Source organism: Grampus griseus (genome assembly GCF_964374135.1).
Source record: "Grampus griseus genome assembly, chromosome: 1".
In the NCBI taxonomy this organism is placed as follows: domain Eukaryota; kingdom Metazoa; phylum Chordata; class Mammalia; order Artiodactyla; family Delphinidae; genus Grampus; species Grampus griseus.
In genome coordinates this window covers 109,461,915-109,482,169 of record NC_139017.1, presented here as the reverse complement: position 1 = coordinate 109,482,169, position 20,255 = coordinate 109,461,915, and the positions used below count along the sequence as shown (strand labels likewise).

At 39.0% G+C, this 20,255-nt stretch overlaps 2 protein-coding genes across 2 annotated transcripts in view; one reads left to right on the top strand and one right to left on the bottom strand.

The window, feature by feature from the left end:
- Positions 1–349: 349 nt before the first annotated feature.
- Positions 350–8,004, bottom strand: GNG5 (G protein subunit gamma 5). The gene is made up of 3 exons (XM_082665360.1): positions 7,746–8,004; positions 4,028–4,172; positions 350–555 (listed from the first exon to the last, which is right to left on the bottom strand). The coding sequence occupies exons 1-2, from the start codon at positions 7,824–7,826 to the stop codon at positions 4,047–4,049; spliced, it is 207 nt and encodes a 68-aa protein (XP_082521486.1). The 5' UTR covers positions 7,827–8,004; the 3' UTR covers positions 350–555; positions 4,028–4,046.
- A 6,835-nt stretch (positions 8,005–14,839) lies between these two features.
- Positions 14,840–20,255, top strand: part of SPATA1 (spermatogenesis associated 1) — a gene marked incomplete at its 3' end in the record, with an annotated part of 37,413 nt that continues 31,997 nt past the window's right edge. Inside the window, 1 exon segment of the mRNA XM_082656403.1 lies at positions 14,840–14,922. Within this exon segment, the coding sequence (XP_082512529.1) occupies positions 14,887–14,922 (36 nt within the window). The 5' untranslated portion in view covers positions 14,840–14,886.

The window sequence follows — 20,255 nt, the reverse complement described above, 5'->3', positions numbered from 1 at the left end:
GAGCCATGTGTTATGAAGTAAATAACTTCTAGGTGTAATGGTAATACCCCACAAAGTAGTTCATTAGAAAACAAAGTTAACCCTGTAAATAACTCATCAATAGAAACTAGTATTATTAGCAGCCTCCTCCTGACCTTAAAAGAACAAATTTGCAACTTACCTTTAATTCTCTAACAGTCTTGCAAATGTATGGCATAAAGTTATGTGAGATGAGTTGCTGGAACAAACACTAAAAATTTTAACCCCTTAAAGATGATAGGAAAATTGTCATTTTGTTCTTAGGTGTTCAAAACAAATTAATATTATACATAGTATATTTAATACCAGTAATTAATCCAAAAACTTTTATACTAAGTATTTTATTGTATGCTGCCACCAGTGTATATAAAATAATTACCCTTGTGAAACAGAAATTCATGAATATTCAGAGAGGTAGACTGACAAAAGTAGAAGTTTGTATAGTATGGCACATGTTATAGAGACAGGCTTTTGTACAGGCTTCAGATTTAGCTTTCCTTTGAATATTCACCGGTTTATGAAAAGTGGTTTAAAAACCTGAAATGAAAAAACAAAAAAAACAGTGAATTAGGGTAAAGTATCATAAGAACAATAGCTTTTTTTCTGAATAGCTGTACATCTTACATTACATTTAAGGTATTCATCTGAATGTCAGCTTATAAAATGCTTTCAATTAAACTAAGCCTGTTTAAAAAAGAAAAAAAAAAAACAGACAGACATCACAGGGTTTCTAGGGAAAAAAATGAGAAACAGGATAGAAAATGCCTGTGGTGTAAAATATAACTTTCTCTTAACCACTCTCAAGTATATATATATAACTTATGATTTATAACCACTCTCAAGTATATGTAACTTAGGGTTTAGAAATAAACAGACTTAAAGTTTGACTTGCCAATATCATTGCCAAAATACACTCTGGATCCGAATTTTTAAAAAGGTTAATATAAAAATCTCTGAAGTTGAGAAATATCTGAACACCTCTAGGAAATGAGCAATAGTATCGAGGAGAGCAAGATGCAATCCCTTCTATTTACCCACATAAACCTATATACAAAGAGAAATGTGTACATGGATATTGACTATAGTAATGGTTTAACAGCAGAGGACTGGAAGTAGCCTAAATGCAACTCAATAAGCCAATGGATAAATAAACTAAGGTTCATACACATGACAGAATACTATACAGCAATTAAAACGACAAAACAATCTATGGATTAACACAAATCTCAAAAGTAATGCAGTAATATCTGTTCCTTAAAAATAATACCTATGTTTTAAAACTATAAAACAATAAATATATATAAAAAGTAAAAACAGGGGCATAACAACTTCAGGTTAAGTCATCTATATGGAAAGTTAGGAAAAGTATCTTTTATTTCTTGAAAGTTGGGAACCCTGGCAGTCCAGTGGTTAGGACTTGGGGCTTTCACTGCCAAGGGCCAGGGTTCAATCCCTGATCTGGGAACTGAGATCCCACAAGCCACACAGAGCAACCAAAAAAAAAAAAAAGGTAAACCATTTAATTCAGGAGAGTAGACACCTGGTTTTTTATACTTAGTTAAAAATTTCTGTTACTTCATTACAAAAATGTTCAAGAAGCATAAACAAAATCAGTGGTGAAAAAAACAATGTGTAGCCTCAGTTAATCAATGCAAATTACAAAAATGAGATAGGCAGAAGAAAGTAGCAAAGAATCTGAGATCTGTTTGGCAAGGGCTCAGCAAAAAAGTACTCTTAAGCTCCAGGTGGAATAGCAAAGTTTAATTTGGCAGTTTTCAAGGTTATTACATTTCAAATGTCATTCCTTATTGTTACTTCTGGGAATTTATCTTAAAGAAATGGGTAAAGTATACAATGGGTACCAAGATCTTCACCTCAGTGTATCCTCAGATTTGGAAACCTCAATATTCGATGAAGTATAATTTAACTTATAGTACAACCACATTTACAAGGACTATTAGATGAGAGCACCAAATCCTAACCTCTAGACCACCAGGGAACTTACAAAGACTATTAAATGAAATAAGAAAATTCAAGTGTAGAAAAAAACTGTGCATACTATGATCACTATTTTTCAATGATTGTTTTTTTCTCTTAAAAGGAAGTATCTGTTAACAGTGGTTATTTCTAGGTATGTGGATCATGATAACTTCTATTTTAATACCTTGTACTATCTGTTGCTAAATTATCTATGCTTTTAAAAAAGTTATATAAATATATAGACTTAAATATAAGACTTAAATACAGACTCTTTGCATCCATGCCACTCAGTGTGCCTAGGACAACCAACATCAGCATAACATCCCAGACCTACTTTCAAGTTTGAGAAGAAATGCTTTTACATCCAAATATTCTTTTCCTAGCCAAAAGTGTTTCAAATCATAATATCCACAAAGCTAAGGGCTTATTATACTGCCAAAATTAACAGCCATTATTTTACTTTGAAATCTAGATTCTTATCCCAACCATATTTTAACCTTGAGCAACTCATTAAACACTTATCTGCAGACTCCTATGAAATGAAACTATTAACAGCCAATTAAGAAGGCAGGCTTAACAGTATTTTAAATGAAAATAAACACTTTGTGAAGAGAATACAAGAGGAACCGTAAAAATATGAAATTTCCCAAAACTGCCATGAAGAATTAATACTGCCAGGAGCAAACGACTTTTAACCTGTTAAATATGAAGGTGCTAGACTTAAAAAGAATTACTTCCCTTAAACTCAAAGGCGGGTTTTTTTTTTTTTTTCCCCTGTGTTTCAAAAATCTTAACCAATTCAACCAATCATTGTATTTACTGGAAACATGTACTTATGCAAACTTCCTGGACACTCCCAAGTCTACAAAGTTTAATTAGGGAGGGCACAACTGTGTAACATGGTATTTTAGGAAGCAGCTTCCTGCACTTGGAGGAGTCAGAATGTCTGTAGATGGTGTGTGCCATACACAGTCTTTTTTTTTTGAAGCACTATTTAAGTTTGCTTCTCGTAGGTCAATATGAGTAAATGCTCTGACAAAAGTCCTATGGATTTATGAAGGTAGTACCCTTGGATTACATTTTCAATTATCCACATCATGTTTTCTTGTCACATCTCTTTTGGATTGATATATGTTTTTGCATACACTGACATTTGTTCTGTAAGTTACACGTTAACATATAAAAGTATGCTTTAAACCAGCCCAAAATTTAGTTTCTTAATCCTCTGAAAACCAATCCACTGTCTGCCACCATGAACATATATACTTCATTTCTCTCATTTTATCTTTACCTAACAACAATAAAATTAAAACCTGTTGTTCCCCAGTCCAAATGCCAACACCATGTCAGCTTATTCGGCTATCTCTTCAGTTTCTCTTGCATTCACAACTCCCAATTATTTGCTATGCTGTTCTATTAGATAATCATTAATCCAAATCAGTTGATAGTACTTCAAAAGCCACCACCATGAACACTGCAGATTTTTTTTAATGTCTAATTTTTTTTTTTTAATAATGTGCTGTTATTTACTGATTTATCCTCTTTTTTTTTTTTGGCCGCACAGCATGTGGGATCTTAGTTTCCAGACCAGGGATCAAACCCGTGCATTGGAAGCACGGAGTCTTAACCACTGGACCAGCCAGGGTAGTCCAATGTCTAAATATTTGCTAGATACACAAAAATCAAACTAAACTAGTATTTGGGGGCACCAGAATACACCATTAGGCCAATGCTATAAAAGGTAACATGACTTGTCACAGCAGTGAAATTTTCTAGTAACTCCTATATCCTCTTTATGGTTATTAAATCCTCTACTTAATCCTTTATGGTAAAATAGAAACAATTAGTCTTTATGACTACTAAATCAGCAAATTTCATCAATCCTCACAAAACAAAGACTGGAAACTCTAAGTGCCAAACAAAAGTGTATGGGATGATTTTGCTCAACTTATAAGTGCTGCAAAGAAAGAGACCTGACTAGTTATCCCTACTGTGTGGGGCTTTGTTGTTTTAATTTAAGGAAACTTACCTTGCAAAGATTCATTTTACTACAAAAAGGAACAGACTTTCTGAGGTCTGAAGGGATTTGTACTTGAAGATACTCCAGTCAGCAGGGGGTCATGTTGAGCATTCTGCAGACAGAATTGTTTCAAATCTGCAGCTGCCTGCGAAACCTGTATATAACAAAGGGTGGGGGAAGTGGGTGGGAGGTGTTGACAATGTTTTAATGAAGTTTTTCTCAAATCTTCAAAAATACCTGCCAATAAACACTTCTCTTAACTCAAAAAAGAAATATACTAATTGAAGCTCAACAGTCATATACTGAGCTTTTATACTTAAAACACTGCATGTAAATAAGTACGAACAGTACAATTCTGTTTATTTGTAAAGCACAGCACATCCTGCTAGTTTATTAATAAATAGGTTGTTCTAGTGTAACCTTGAGGGTACTCAACATCTTGTCTTTTATTAAAAGCAGTACACAGGATATTATAGGTTAAAAAGTGTTAAAATGCTAGTAAACTATCACTCTGTCTTGAAAGCAGTATGGGAAATGAGAAAATGCTACTGGGAGTGAAGATCATGTTCAAAATCTGAACCATTCAGTTTATTGTTTTGGTATATGTACCATCAGCTGTTTAATGTTACAAAACTGGACAGTGACAGTTTCTGCTCAGGGTCATGTGACTGAAAGGCTGATTAGCAAACTTCAGTTTATTTTAACAACTTTACCAAGCAGCCTGCCTTTATGAAACTGTGTATGCCTTAAATGTGATTTAATAATTTTCATATATGTATGCAAAGCCATTTAAACAGGACTTAGGAATTTCTGTGGCTTCATAGTTAAAATAACTTTATATCATGTATCACTTAAACATCTACTATTTGTATATATTCTGGTAAGGTGTGATACAGGACACCAAAACAATAAACTGAATAGTTCAGATATATAACATGAATGACTAAAGGATGCCTCAAATACATACAATATCCTAACTCTTGAATTGAGGTTTAAGAAGATGGAGAAGATAATCATTTATTTAATTGTTTTAACTTCCCTTAAGGAGGGTGAGAACAGGTGTCCAGTCTGGCTGGGTAATATTTAGCCTTTGAAAGGGAGCTTAGGGCATCACAAATGCTCTCTACAAAGAACTTCTGCACATGACAGCTGTACCCCAGACATTAACCTGATAAAAGGATCCATCATCATGAGATGAATCTAAACTCTTCTTGGAATCTAATTTATATGTTTGGCTTATATACCGATCCAGGGTAATGAGTTCCATGAATTTATTTAGCAACTGTGTGAGTAAACAGTTTATAAATTCCTGGTACCAAGTACTATAACAAATGGGTACCCTGCTCCCCTAAAAGGTGTAGCTACAGTGGGGGAATGGTGGTATAATTTTTCACTGTTGTATAACATGGTTTCATTCATTCACATTAACCAGCAGTAAAGAATGTGTTAATTATCTGCCTAAAGTGTAGGTAGGCACCAGCTTAACTCCCTTTCACAAACTTCTCATCACCTCTATGTGCCAAATATAATTTTAGGGACTGAGAATATGTAAGAACAGCCAGATCCCTGCTGTTATGGAGCTAACAGTTCAGATGAAAAGAGACAAGGTGCTCTGCAGAAAAACAAGTGTTTTTTTAGATCAGGACCTAAGAGAAAGTGTCTTTGAGGAGGTGACATTTAAATTGAGATCTCAGTGACAAGAGATCCAGCCAAGTGACCATCAGTGAGAAAATGATCAGTGACAATTCCAATCAGTGGGAAAATGGACACAAAGGCTTAAAACTAACAAGCTTCTAGCCCCTATGGCACTGTAATAATCACCATCCAGGAGGCTGAAACCCTATAATCCTGGCATAATAATCAGTGCCCTCTTTCAAAAGTGCCCTGGGTTAAGTGTATGGTTACCCAACAGTGGGAGAGTCTGTCAAGCATTTGTGATAGTTTCTATCAACTACTCAAACATAAAGGTTTAAAAAGTAAAGCTGTGGTAATTCTAAAGTAAAATATCACTACAAAAGCATCTAGCATAGAGTCATGGGTAAAACAGAAGCAAAAATGAAATTGAACTAACCACATTTTGCAACATGTCTAATGAAAAGCTCATTTAAAGTCCCATGGTGTAATGCCTCCTCTCCTTGCTACACACAGCCCTGGCATCAGACAAACAGATTTCTAAATAAAACCAAATCACTTGTGGTGCCTTTAATGATTCCGACGAAAACCCTCCTAAGAATAGGAGGAAGGCATCATGCTGGGGAGTTATTGGAGGGGCTAGAGTTTTCACGGTAAAGCGTGAGCCTGAGGACTTCAACTCATTTTCTTTGGAGATTAGGGCTAAATACCCCTACTTAACACTTTCTGCTTTCAACCAGCATTTTTCCCCTCCCCCCATTTTTTTCTTTCCCGGGCCACTCCAATCTATGATAAAGACACGCCTGAAATAAGATAGTGATTTCAAAGTTAAATCCAGCCAAGACTAACCATAAATCACTGGAATGAGTTAAGTATCTGGAGATTAGAGAAATGGATTCGAGACAGCAATGGCGTTTACAACACTTAAAGGACAGGAAGAGAGGAGAATCCCACCCCAAGACTGATGGGAATTTCCCTTCCCTCCCGAGATGACCACAACTGAGTAAACTAGGTCCCTGACATTTCTACTTAAGGAAATGGGTAAATAGGAGACCATCTTACTCCACAAAACATTTCAGGGGGAAGTAAAAACTAGCCTAATGAGTACAGAATCAAATCATCTTGGAAACTGGCTTTTTCTTTCAACAGAGTGCATGCTTTATACTCTTCTGTTTCTTTTTTAATTACAAGTGTTTCACACGTAAACTGACCCGCACCAGAAAGAAGCCAATCCACGCAGGATTTAAAAAATCAGGAAACTCGAAATAGCACTTGAACGTCAGGTTGTCATATCACCAGACACAAAAGGTTTTTTCCCCAAAGTAAATACCCCAGGACAAGATCAATGCTAAACAGATGCCAAAATAAATAAAACTGGTCCACCCTAATTACTTTTTCGGGTACGCGCGGACCAGTAGATATACCCAAAGTCACAACACAGCAAACGGTGCCAAACAGATACGAAATGCACGCTTTGTACGAGGCTGTACAGGGCACCAGTGGTAACCTTAGACATTGCGAACGTTTCCAAAACAGGCTTCTTTAAAGTTATGCAAGAATTCGTTTTCAAGTGTGTGTTCGGTGAATGAGAGGAGCTGGAAGTAAGACTCTACTACTAAAGGGAGTGGATTTGGGAAAGTTCTGAAATGCAAAGAAAAAATACTTCTAAATCAAAAGTCGGATAAAACCCCGTCGGGTGACAAAAAACAGAGGAGCTGGTCGAGAGGGCCGGGAAGGGTGCGGACTGCGCGCGGAGGAACAGCTGTTGGCGAGCACGGCCGCGGAGTCACCACGGAGGGAGGGAGACGGAGAGGAGGGCCGGAATGCGGAAAGCCGCTGTTCAAGCCAGGGCCAGCTCGCTTTGGAAAGTCTTGGGGCGGAAGGGCACACTAACCTGCCCCCCAAACCACAGCGCCGACCCGCGCCGCTACTTTTCTAAAGCTGGCCGCCGAGATCGCCGCCGCCGAGAGCGCGTCCTCCCTAGGGGTGGCGAGAGCCGGACGCGAGCCTCGCCTGCCGCGCCAGCTCGCCTGCCGGATTCCCCCCGCCACCTCCCCCGCCCTCCCATCCCCCTCAGCCGCCCGCCCCCGCTCACCTTCACGCGGTTGAGCCCGGCCTCCAGCCGGAGTTGTTGAACCACTTTCTTCATAGCGGCGACGCTGGAGGAACCAGACATGGCGCACGCGATAGCTGGGCAGATCGGCAATCCGTCGGTGGATCGGTGGTGGGTCCGCAGGGCCAGACGGCGGGACGGCGGGGCGGCGGGGCTCGGAACTTTGTCTCTAAGTTTCCGGTTCTTTGCCCCGTGGCTCCACCCGCGGCGCGCATGCGCGCCCTTCTCCGCTTTCTGTTTCAGCTCCTCACTCGGACGGGAGCCCGAGCCTCAGGGGGGTGAAGGGAGAGCTGGGAGCGAGAAGGGGCGGAGCGGATGGTGGGCGCGGCAGCTGAGGGATGCTAACGCGACCAGACACCCATCCTCTCCGCTCTCCCTCTCTGGAGAGGATGATTGGGAGAGGTAAGGAAAGAGCTTGTCGTTATCCTCCAAGACCCGAGGGGACCGGTGAGAGAAGTCAGATATTGAGGGACTTTGTAAAAGGCCTGGTGGCGGGACGACGAGGTGGTTCCTGTTTTCCTGACGGAGTTGGCGGCAGAGATTGAGGGGAGGGAAGGGGAGAGCCTTGCCGAGGCGTAAGAGCTAGAAATACGGGCTTGAGTCACTGGCACCCTGTCCCCTTAGAGACGCATCCCTGAGTGACCCAAGTTTGTCCAACGGGCGGCCCATCCGCAGCCCGCTTCCCCATCGTCGGACCCCAATAGGAGTAGATGCAAGGTTAGGGACCTCAACAGCAAAAAAAAAATTGACTCTTCTCTTTAGTGCTTAGCTATAAACATGAATTACCTATGTATCTCCTCAGCCGGCATCTCACTACTGGTTCAATCAGTCATTCTCTCTAGTCTTTATCTCTTTTTCTGTTGTGGTTTACAAATAATTACAGCTTTCTCATAACATGGGCTTGCTTCATGGATATGATACTGCTTCATGACTTCCCTTTATACATTCATTTTGCTTCAGTATCTACTAACTACATACTTGAATCTTGAGTTCTTCTCCCAATTTTAATTCCTAAGGGCTCATCTATACATGCCAGGCCACTTTGTCTCTGGCCAGCCAGGATTTGGTCTTTAGTATTGATACAGTCAGTAATGACAAAGGGAATTGTAGCTCAAAACACGGCTTGTTTGCTGTTCCTTTAGAAGGAATACTATAGGGGGGCAGTTTAATTTAGGATAATAGTAAAGCAGGTCTTGATTGCTCTATCTTGAGTTCACTTAATGAAAAATTTGTTCTGAGTTAGAATATCAAGTTTTTAATGCATCCAGAAAAATTGAAAGTTGTAGTCTCCCAGTTGGCATACTAGTTAATGAATGCCAATATGCTGTATTTAATATAGATTATTACCATTAATTCTTATCTAATAAAGAAGTTGAGTTGTGCTTTGTTAGGTTCATAATTGAGACTAATAGTAGTACAATGTCAGAAAGAGCCTTTGGATAGATACAGAAATAGAAATATTTAATGTTTCCTTAAAGTACTAATGTATTTAAAATAGCGTTTGAGATGGTTAAAATGACAAATCACATTTTGTTTTAATTGTTGTAAAAAATTTATATAGGAAGTAATATGTGGAAATAATTTGATTTGAAAGATTGTGTGTCCCAGAATATAATCTTTTAATTTTGATACCATTAGAACAATTAGTGGAGTCTGATAGGATTTCATAGAGACGTAATCAGTACTAGATCACAGGAATATTAAGTTCTGTCAGATTTAAATCACTATCTTAACATAAGGCAAACCTTTGGAATCTTTTTTTTTTTTTTTTAAACAGAAAGAAGCACACTCCATAGACAGTGTGGGCCATCTCAGAAGGTGAAAGGCACCAGGGTATGGGAGTTGTCAGTTTTTATAGGGGTGGGTAATTTCGTAGGCTAATGAGTGGGAGGAGTATTCTAGCTGTTTTGGGGGAGAGGTGAGGATTTCCAGGAATTGAGCCATGGCCCACTTTTTTTTTTTTTTTTTTTTTTTTGGTACGCGGGCCTCTCACTGTTGTGGCCTCTCCCATTGTGGAGCACAGGCTCCAGATGCACAGGCTCAGTGGCCATGGCGCACGGGCCCAGCCACTCCGCGGCATGTAGGATCTTCCCGGACTGGGGCACGAACCTGTGTCCCCTGCATCGGCAGGCGGACTCTCAACCACTGCACCACCAGGGAAGCCCTGGCCCACTTTTTGACCTTTATGGTCAGCCTAGGAACTGTCATGGCGCCTGTGGGTGTGTCATTTAGCTTGCTGATGTGTTACAGTGGAAGTCAACTCATCCACCATCTTGGACCTATTTGGTTCTAATGAGTTTATGTTGTATCCTCCAGCTATGTCATTCTTTTTAAACGTTGTGTCCTGCCCCCTTCCTGTCTCATTCCCCGCTCAGAGATTTTACTCCCATAATCTTATGGGAAGCAGAGGGGTAATGGTCTGTCTTCTGTAACTGCTTCAGGGCTGAGTAGAGGTGTCAACCCTGCCTGTCAGGGAGTAAAAATCTCTGGATGCCTGATCTAGAGACCCCAGGGGGCAGGACAGCTTCTTGTTCTGAGTTGGTATGGACTGGAATCCTTGCATAGTCATCTTATGTGGGACTATTGTAACTACTTCTGTAGCCTTCCTGTGAATTTTCTTTTGTTTTTGAATTTTATTTTATTTATTTTTTCATACAGCAGGTTCTTATTAGTCATCCGTTTTATACACATCAGTGTATATATGTCAATCCCAATCTCCCAATTCATCACACCCCCGCACCCTCTGCCGCTTTCCCCCTTTGGTGTCCATACGTTTGTTCTCTACATCTGTGTCTCAATTTCTGCCCTGCAAACCGGTTCCTCTGTACCGTTTTTCTAGGTTCCACATATATGCGTTAATACACAGTATTTGTTTTTCTCTTTCTGACTTACTTCACTCTGTATGACAGTCTCTAGATTCATCCACGTCTCTACAAATGACCCAATCTTCTTCTTTTTTTTTTTTTTTCTTTTTTTTTGCGGTACGCGGGCCTCTCACTGTTGTGGCCTCTCCCGTTGCGGAGCACAGGCTCTGGACACGCAAGCTCAGCGGCCATGGCTCACGGGCCCAGCTGCTCCGCGGCATGTGGATCTTCCCGGACCGGGGCACGAACCCGTGTCCCCTGCATCGGCAGGTGGACTCTCAACCACTGCGCCACCAGGGAAGCCCGACCCAATCTTCTTGAAGAGGAAGCACTTTTGTAACAGCATCAGAGTACAAGGATAACTGTCTATAAATGACAAGACTTAAAAGGCATGGTTAAACATCTTATTACAGTGTAATCCATAAAGAAGTGACAGACAACATTTTAAGATGACAGCTAGAACTATAGCATTAGATCAGGACATATCCAAATTCCAGAAACTATATAATTTTTAGAATGTCTGTGTTAATAACATTCATCTATACAGTATATCTTAAGTAGGTTAATCTCTCGTGTGATAATGCTCTCTATGTAATTTAGCATACCAAATAATACTGGTTAAATATTTCTCTCTGAGATGCCTCAGGGGCCCTCCAAAACATCCCAAAGTTAACTGAAAGTCAAAAGAACTTTGATTAAAATTTGATATTTGGGAAGTTTCTCAAAAAGTTTCAACACTTGATCAAATAAGGTCACTGGTCACTGTGAGACAATACTTATTTGTTAACCAAAGTTACAAGAGATCTCAAAAGCAAATACAGATCACTTAAAGGCAAAGAAACTCACACAATATGTTATCAGAAACGGCATTCCAGGGACTTCCCTGGTGGCACAGTGGTTAAGAATCCATCTGCCAATGCAGGGGACACGAATTTGAGCCCTGGTCCGGGAAGATCCCACATGCCGCGGAGCAACTAAGCTCACGCACCACAACTACTGAGCCTGCGCTCTAGAGCCCACGAGCCACAACTACTGAGTCCACACACCACAACTACTAAAGCCCACGTGCCCAGAGCCCGTGCTCCTCAACAAGAGAAGCCACCTCAATGAGAAGCCCGCGCACCGCAACAAAGACTAGACCCTGCTCGCTGCAACTAGAGAAAGCCCTCACGCAGCAACGAAGACCCGATGCAGCCGAAAATAAGTACATAAAATAAATTTATTAAAAGAAACAGTATTCCAAGAAAACCTTGTTCTTGGGACTTCCCTGGTGGCTCAGTGGTTGAGAATCCGCCTGCCAACGCAGGGGACATGGGTCTAATTCCCTGGTCTGGAAAGATCCCATGTGCCACGGAGCAACTAAGCCACAACTACTGAGCCTGTGTACCTAGAGCCCATGCTCTGCAGCAAGCGAAGCCCGTGCACCACAACAAAAAGTAGCCGCGGCTCAATGCAACTAGAGAAAGCCCACGTGCAGCAATGAAGACCCAATGCAACCCAAAATAAATAACTAAATAAATAACTTTTTTTTTTTTAAAAAAAAGGAAAACCTTGTTCTCTTAACGGAAAGAGAAACCAAATCCAAGACTTAGCTTACTCCCAACAAAATCCATTTACCCACCTAAATTCAATCCAATGTTAGAAAATCCTGATCATGCGTAACTCTTCAGTATTTTTTCATCCTCACGCCTTCTTTTTTTTTTAATTTATTTTATTTATTTTTGCTGTGTTGGGTCTTCGTTTCTGTGAGGGCTTTCTCTAGTTGTGGCAAGCGGGGGCCACTCTTCACCGTGGTGTGCGGGCCTCTCACTATCGCGGCCTCTCTTGTTGCGGAGCACAGGCTCCAGACGCGCAAGCTCATTAGTTGTGGCTCACGGGCCTAGTTGCTCTGCGGCATGTGGGATCCTCCCAGACCAGGGCTCGAACCTGTGTCCCCTGCATTAGCAGGCAGATTCTCAACCACTGTGCCACCAGGGAAGCCCCCTCACACCTTCTTTTACTGAAGACACATATCTAACTTTGCTTAAAAATCTTTCCACATTGGGTTACTTTTCTTACTGACAAATTTGCAATAGATATAATAAAGTCTAGTAAACCTAAGTACAACAGAAATATTGTACATTATACTTAACATTGATGACTCTAAAGACGTGTCTATATTAATGAAGCCAACAAGCTTAAGCCACCTTCAATACCAGATATCAGTTTAGTACTGAATATTTTCCAGTACTACTGGGGCTACTCTTTGTTGCAGTGCGTGGGCTTCTCATTGCGGTGGCTTTTCTTGTTGCAGAGCATGGGCTCTAGGCGCGCGGGCTTCAGTAGTTGCGGCGCACGGGCTTAGTTGCTCCTCGGCATGTGGGATCTTCACAGACCAGGGCTCAAACTTGTGTTCCCTGCATTGGCAGACGGATTCATAACCACTGTGCCACCAGGTAAAATTCATTCTGGCCAGATTATTTTCTATTTCTGCGCTAATTTCCTTTAAGTCAGTGAAATAGAGCTCTTTTACTAATTACTTTTCGGCAATACCGTACATCTAAGACACACATAGATACGTACGAACACACAAACAAACACAGAGACCTCATTGTTCCCATTCCAGAATTTCAGCCATGAGCCAGGTACAGCAATGTAAAACCCATCAGTCTGCAAAAGAGGTTGGATTAAAATTGGGTTTCTGGCAGATGTAATAAATCAAGCTCACTTGTCTAGATGGCTAAACCCTTGTTAATAATATTTATGGAAAAGATGCTTAAGATTTTTATTTGTCCTTGACAAGTTCCAATTTACCCCCTTTTTCAAAGTCTGCATTTTAAAAAGATGGCAGAGATTAGGGTTCCTGGAGAAAACCAGGTCAGATATTTGCATCTCAAAGGCACAGGCAAGTTCCTCCTAGGATGACTGTTTCCCCTTTAATACTTACAAGTCTCTTAAGATAAATAGGGAAGCTTTTGGGAGTGATAAAAGGATTGGTGGGCTTTGGATTATTTTTGGAGCCATACCTCTGATTCTGTAGAGACCAGATTTGTAAAACAAGGATAGTTTTGGGTTTTTTTTTTTCTGTTTTTAAATAATTGGGTGGCTACCTCAATGATACTGAAAGACCGATATACCTATTAACCTATGTTGGAATGTTTTACTTTCCTTATTTAGCTTAGGGGAGAACGCCTCCCCCAAAATTTCTATGAGGTACGGTTAGCTTAGACCAGTGGCTTCCCATTTTGGTACGCTATTTACAATTTTGGGAATCCTCCCTAGGTTTAAGAAATTTTTTAATTATAGCCCTCAGTCAGGCCTTTGATCTGAGGAGGCTTGCCTACAGCCTCATGTGATCTCATATTTAAAGGTAGCCAGACAATTTTCTTTTTTTTCTCCATTCCATTCCTATCCTGCAGGCACCCTCAGCTTGAATTTCAAGTTTTGTCAGATTTAAATCACTATCTTAATATAAAGCAAAGCTTTGGAATCTTGAAAAAACTTCTCTACTATTGGTATTATAGTATATCCCTAAGGATTGTCCCACTTTGATAATTCTTTTTTAGAGTAATAATTCTGCTACCTTATTTTTTAACTTTTATTATATATTTATATACTTTAAATTTTGTTGTGTATTCTTGTAAACTGTCATACATTTTCTGAGGGAAAACACAAGAAATAATACACAAACATAGGTACACAAACCTGATATACTTAAAGACTGATATTTTCATCTGGAATAATTGTTCACATTTATTATTATTGAGGTATCCAAGGCCAGGAAGAAATGTAAAGGGTAAAACAATTTTCATCATTTTACAGCATTTGTATAAGTTTAGTCTTTCTACTTCCAAAAGTATATTTCTACTTTGTGTAAAACACTATATATATTTAACCTTAATTTTTGACCAAGAGAAAATGAATTGTTTAGAATAGTAAAAAATGTTCTAGTCACAAGTCTATTATAATTTACCACTTTACTTAGTTGTATGGGATATAGTTCATTTCATTGCAGTTACCAGCCCTACTTACTAGTAGTATATCTTTTTGAATTATTATAATAAGATTGTATACTTATCAAGTTTTCATTTTGAGTCTAAAGCCTTTTGTGTTTTTCTGTTTATTTTTTGAATGAATCAGAGACCAGAAATGAGTGGAATGCTATCTTAAACAAGCCAAAAAGCTGTTATAATCTTTATTAAATACTACTTCAATGAAGAAAGATTAAAAAAACCTACAAAATTCCAACTGATAATTACCCCATTCAGAGGTTGGTGAATATGTCCCTCAGTCCAAGTCGACCTTCCTCATCAGAGGTAAGAAAATCTTTTTTACACTAAAATATAAGAAAAACCTGCTTATCATTGGTTTTGAAAAGTTTTGATAAAGCAAAAATATGGATTATATAAAGTATTAGATACCAACACCACTGTGAACCCAACTTTGTGTATCCCAGTACTTGATTACAGTTCTTGTATCTCTAAGGACCCCAATTATACTGGGACCTCCAGTGCATTGATCCTATCACCTTTTTTTGTTTGTTTGTTTATTCCTCTTCTCAGGATGCCTTCCATGGCTGGCTTAAATATCACGGAGCACTCTTTTGGGGTTTTTTTGGAATTTTTGAATTTTATTTTATTTTTTTATACAACAGGTTCTTATTAGTTATCTATTTTATACATATTAGTGTATACATGTCAATCCCAATCTCCCAGTTCATCCCACCCCCACCCCCAACCCCGCCACTTTCCCCCTTTGGTGTCCATACGTTTGTTCTCTACATCTTTGTCTCTATTTCTGCCCTGCAAATTCATGGAGCATTCTTGATCACTCTCTTGCACATACTTTTGACTCCTTGCCCTCTCTCATTTCACTGTAGTCCTTGACAAAACAAAAACCCTGCTTAATCTTCTTCACCTATTCTTCATATATACCTACAGTGGAACATGGCTGGAGAAAAATATACCAGCATAGGACTATTCTCATTTTAAATTAATGACCATGAATCTCAAGTGGAACTTTTTGCTAGTAGGCAATAAGACTATCTCCCACTCACTCATTCACTCTTCCACTATTCTAGATAACTATTTCATACCTTCTCAAACCCCAATACATTCTTCTCATTTTCACTTTAAATCAACTCCAGTCAAGCTTTCACTCTACTATTCCACCAAAACTGCTGTTAAATTCACCTTTACATTACTAAATCTACTGCTTAATTCTTATTCCATATATGCTTGATCTGTGTGTGCACAGTAGTTGACACTGTTAATCACTCTGTCTTCCTTGACATAATTCCTTCACTTAGCTTTTAGCATACACATTATCTTGGTTTTCCTTCTACATTCCTTGTTATTCATTTTCAGTCTTCTTTTTTGTGTCTTTTTCTTCTTCCTGTTCTCTTGATATTGGGGAATTTCAGGGGTCAGCTCTTTGCTCTCTTCTCTATTTGCACTCATTGTGATCTCATCCAGTCTAGTAGCTTTTTTTGGGGGGGGGGTTATTTCACTTTATTGTACCTTTGGTTCTTTTTTTCATTTTAACATCTTTATTGGAGTATAATTGCTTTACAATGGTATGTTAGTTTCAGCTTCACAACAAAATGAGTCAGTTATATATATACATATGTTCCCATATCTCTTCCCACTTGCGTCTCCCTCCCTCCCACCCTCCCTATCCCACCCCTCCAGGCGGTCACAAAGCACCGAGCTGATCTCCCTGTGCTATGCGGCTGCTTCCCACTAGCTATCTACCTTACATTTGGTAGTGTATATATGTCCATGCCTCTCTCTCGCTTTGTCACAGTTTACCCTTCCCCCTCCCCATATCCTCAAGTCCATTCTCTAGTAAGTCTGTGTCTTTATTCCTGTTTCACCCCTAGGTTCTTCATGACATTTTTTTTTCTTAAATTCCATATATATGTGTTAGCATACGGTATTTGTCTCTCTCTTTCTGACTTACTTCACTCTGTATGACAGACTCAAGGTCTATCCACCTCATTACAAATAGCTCAATTTCGTTTCTTTTTATGGCTGAGTAATATTCCATTGTATATATGTGCCACATCTTCTTTATCCATTCATCCAATGATGGACACTCAGGTTGTTTCCATCTCCGGGCTATTGTAAATAGAGCTGCAATGAACATTTTGGTACATGACTCTTTTTGAATTATGGTTTTCTCAGGTTATATGCCCAGTAGTGGGAATGCTGGGTCATATGGTAGTTCTATTTGTAGTTTTTTGAGGAACCTCCATACTCTTCTCCACAGTGGCTGTATCAATTTACATTCCCATCAACAGTGTAAGAGGTTTCCCTTTTCTCCACACCCTCTCCAGCATTTATTGTTTGTAGATTTTTTGATGATGGCCATTCTGACTGGTGTGAGATGATATCTCATTGTAGTTTTGATTTGCATTTCTCTAATGATTAGTGATGTTGAGCATTCTTTCATGTGTTTGTTGGCAGTCTGTATATCTTCTTTGGAGAAATGGCTATTTAGGTCTTCTGCCCATTTTTGGATTGGGTTGTTTGTTTTTTTGTTATTAAGCTGCATGAGCTGCTTATAAATTTTGGAGATTAATCCTTTGTCAGTTGCTTCATTTGCAAATATTTTCTCCCATTCTGAGGGTTGTCTTTTGGTCTTGTTTATGGTTTCCTTTGCTGCGCAAAAGCTTTGAAGTTTCATTAGGTCCCATTTGTTTATTTTTGTTTGTATTTCCATTTCTCTAGGAGGTGGGTCAAAAAGGATCTTGCTGTGATGTATGTCATAGAGTGTCCTGCCTATGTTTTCCTCTAAGAGTTTGATAGTTTCTGCCCTTACACTTAGGTCTTTAATCCACCTTGAGCTTATCTTTGTGCATGGTGTTAGGAAGTGATCCAATCTCATACTTCTACGTGTAGCTGTCCAGTTTTCCCAGCACCACTTATTGAAGAGGCTGTCCTTTCTCCACTGTACATTCCTGCCTCCTTTATCAAAGATAAGGGGACCATATGTGCGTGGGTTTATCAGGTTTTCTATCCTGTTCCATTGATCTATATTTCTGTTTTTGTGCCAGTACCATACTGTCTTGATTACTGTAGCTTTGTAGTATAGTCTGAAGTCAGGAAGCCTGATTCCTCCAGCTCCATTTTTCATTCTCAAGATTGCTTTGGCTATTCGGGGTCTTTTGTGTTTCCATACAAATGTGAAATTTTTTGTTCTAGTTCTGTGAAAAATGCCAGTGGTAGTTTGATAGGGATTGCATTGAATCTGTAGATTGCTTTGGGTAGTAGAGTCATTTTCACAATGTTGATCCTTCCAATCCAAGAACATGGTATATCTCTCCATCTATTTGTATCATCTTTAATTTCTTTCATCAGTGTCTTATAATTTTCTGCACACAGGTCTTTTGTCTCTTTAAGGAGGTTTATTCCTAGATATTTTATTCTTTTTGTTGCAATGGTAAATGGGACTGTTTTCTTGATTTCACTTTCAGATTTTTCATCCTTAGTGTATAGGAATGCCAGAGATTTCTGTGCATTAATTTTGTATCCTGCTACTTTACCAGATTCATTGATTAGCTCTAGTAGTTTTCTGGTAGCATCTTTAGGGTTCTCTATGTATAGTATCATGTCATCTGCAAATAGTGACAGCTTTACTTCTTCTTTTCCGATTGGATTCCTTTTATTTCCTTTTCTTCTCTGATTGCTGTGGCTAAAACTTCCAAAACTATGTTGAATAAGAGTGGTGAGAGTGGGCAACCTTGTCTTGTTCCTGATCTTAGAGGAAATGCTTTCAGTTTTTCACCATTGAGGACGATGTTGGCTGTGGGTTTGTCATATATGGTCTTTATTATGTTGAGGAAAGTTCCCTCTATGCCTACTTTCTGCAGGGTTTTTATCATAAATGGGTGTTGAATTTTGTCAAAAGCTTTCTCTGCATCTATTGAGATGATCATATGGTGTATCTCCTTCAATTTGTTAATATGGTGATTGATTTGCGTATGTTGAAGAATCCTTGCATTCCTGGAATAAACCCCACTTGATCATGGTGTATGATCCGTTTAATGTGCTGTTGGCTTCTGTTTGCTAGTCTTTTGTTGAGGATTTTTGCATCTATGTTCATCAGTGATATAGGCCTGTAGTTTTCTTTCTTTGTGACATCCTTTTCTGGTTTTGGTGTCATGGTGATGGTGGCCTTGTAGAATGAGTTGGGGAGTGTTCCTCCCTCTGCTATATTTTGCAAGAGTTTGAGAAGGGTAGGTGATAGCTCTTCTCTAAATGTTTGACAGAATTCGCCTGTGAAGCCATCTGGTCCTGGGCTTTTGTTTGTTGGAAGATTTTTAATCACAGTTTCAATTTCAGTGCTTGTGATTGGTCTGTTCATATTTTCTATTTCTTCCTGATTCAGTCTTGGCAGGTTGTGCCTTTCTAAGAATTTGTCCATTTCTTCCAGGTTGTCCATTTTATTGGCATAGAGTTGCTTGTAGTAATCTCTCATGATCTTTTGTATTTCTGCAGTGTCAGTTGTTACTTCTCCTTTTTCATTTCTAATTCTATTGATTTCAGTCATCTTCCTTTTTTTCTTGATGAGTCTGGCTAATGGTTTATCATTTTTGTTTATCCTTTCAAAGAACCAGCTTTTAGTTTTATTGATCTTTGCTATCGTTTCCTTCATTTCTTTTTCATTTATTTCTGCTATGATTTTTATGATTTCTTTCCTTCAGCTAACTTTGGGGTTTTTTTGTTCTTCTTTCTCTAATTGCTTTAGGTGCAAGATTAGGTTGTTTATTCGAGATGTTTCCTGTTTCTTAAGGTGGGATTGTATTGCTATAAACTTCCCTCTTAGAACTGCTTTTGCTGTATCCCATAGATTTTGAGTTGTCGTGTCTCCATTGTCATTTGTTTCTAGGTATTTTTTGATTTCCTCTTTGATTTCTTCAGTGATCACTTCGTTATTAAGTAGTGTATTGTTTAGCCTCCATGTGTTTGTATTTTTTACAGATCTTTTCCTGTAATTGATATCTAGTCTCATAGCGTTGTGGTCGGAAAAGATACTTGATACAATTTCAATTTTCTTAAATTTACCAAGGCTTGATTTGTGACCCAAGATATGACCTATCCTGGAGAATGTTCCATGAGCACTTGAGAAAAATGTGTATTCTGTTGTTTTTGGATGGAATGTCCTATAAATATCAATTAAGTCCATCTTGTTTAATGTATCATTTAAAGCTTGTGTTTCCTTATTTATTTTCATTTTGGATGATCTGTCCATTGGTGAAAGTGGGGTGTTAAAGTCCCCTGGTATGAATGTGTTACTGTCGATTTCCCCTTTATGGCTGTTAGTATTTGCCTTATGTATTGAGGTGCTCCTATGTTGGGTGCATAAATATTTACAATTGTTATATCTTCTTCTTGGATCAATCCCTTGATCATTATGTAGTGTCCTTCTTTGTCTCTTCTAATAGTCTTTATTTTCAAGTCTATTTTGTCTGATACGAGAATTGCTACTCCAGCTTTGTTTTGGTTTCCATTTGCATGAAATCCCTTTTTCCATCCCCTTACTTTCAGTCTGTATGTGTCTCTAGGTCTGAAGTGGGTTTCTTGTAGACAGCAAATATATGCGTCTTGTTTTTGTATCCATTCAGCCAATCTGTGTCTTTTGGTGG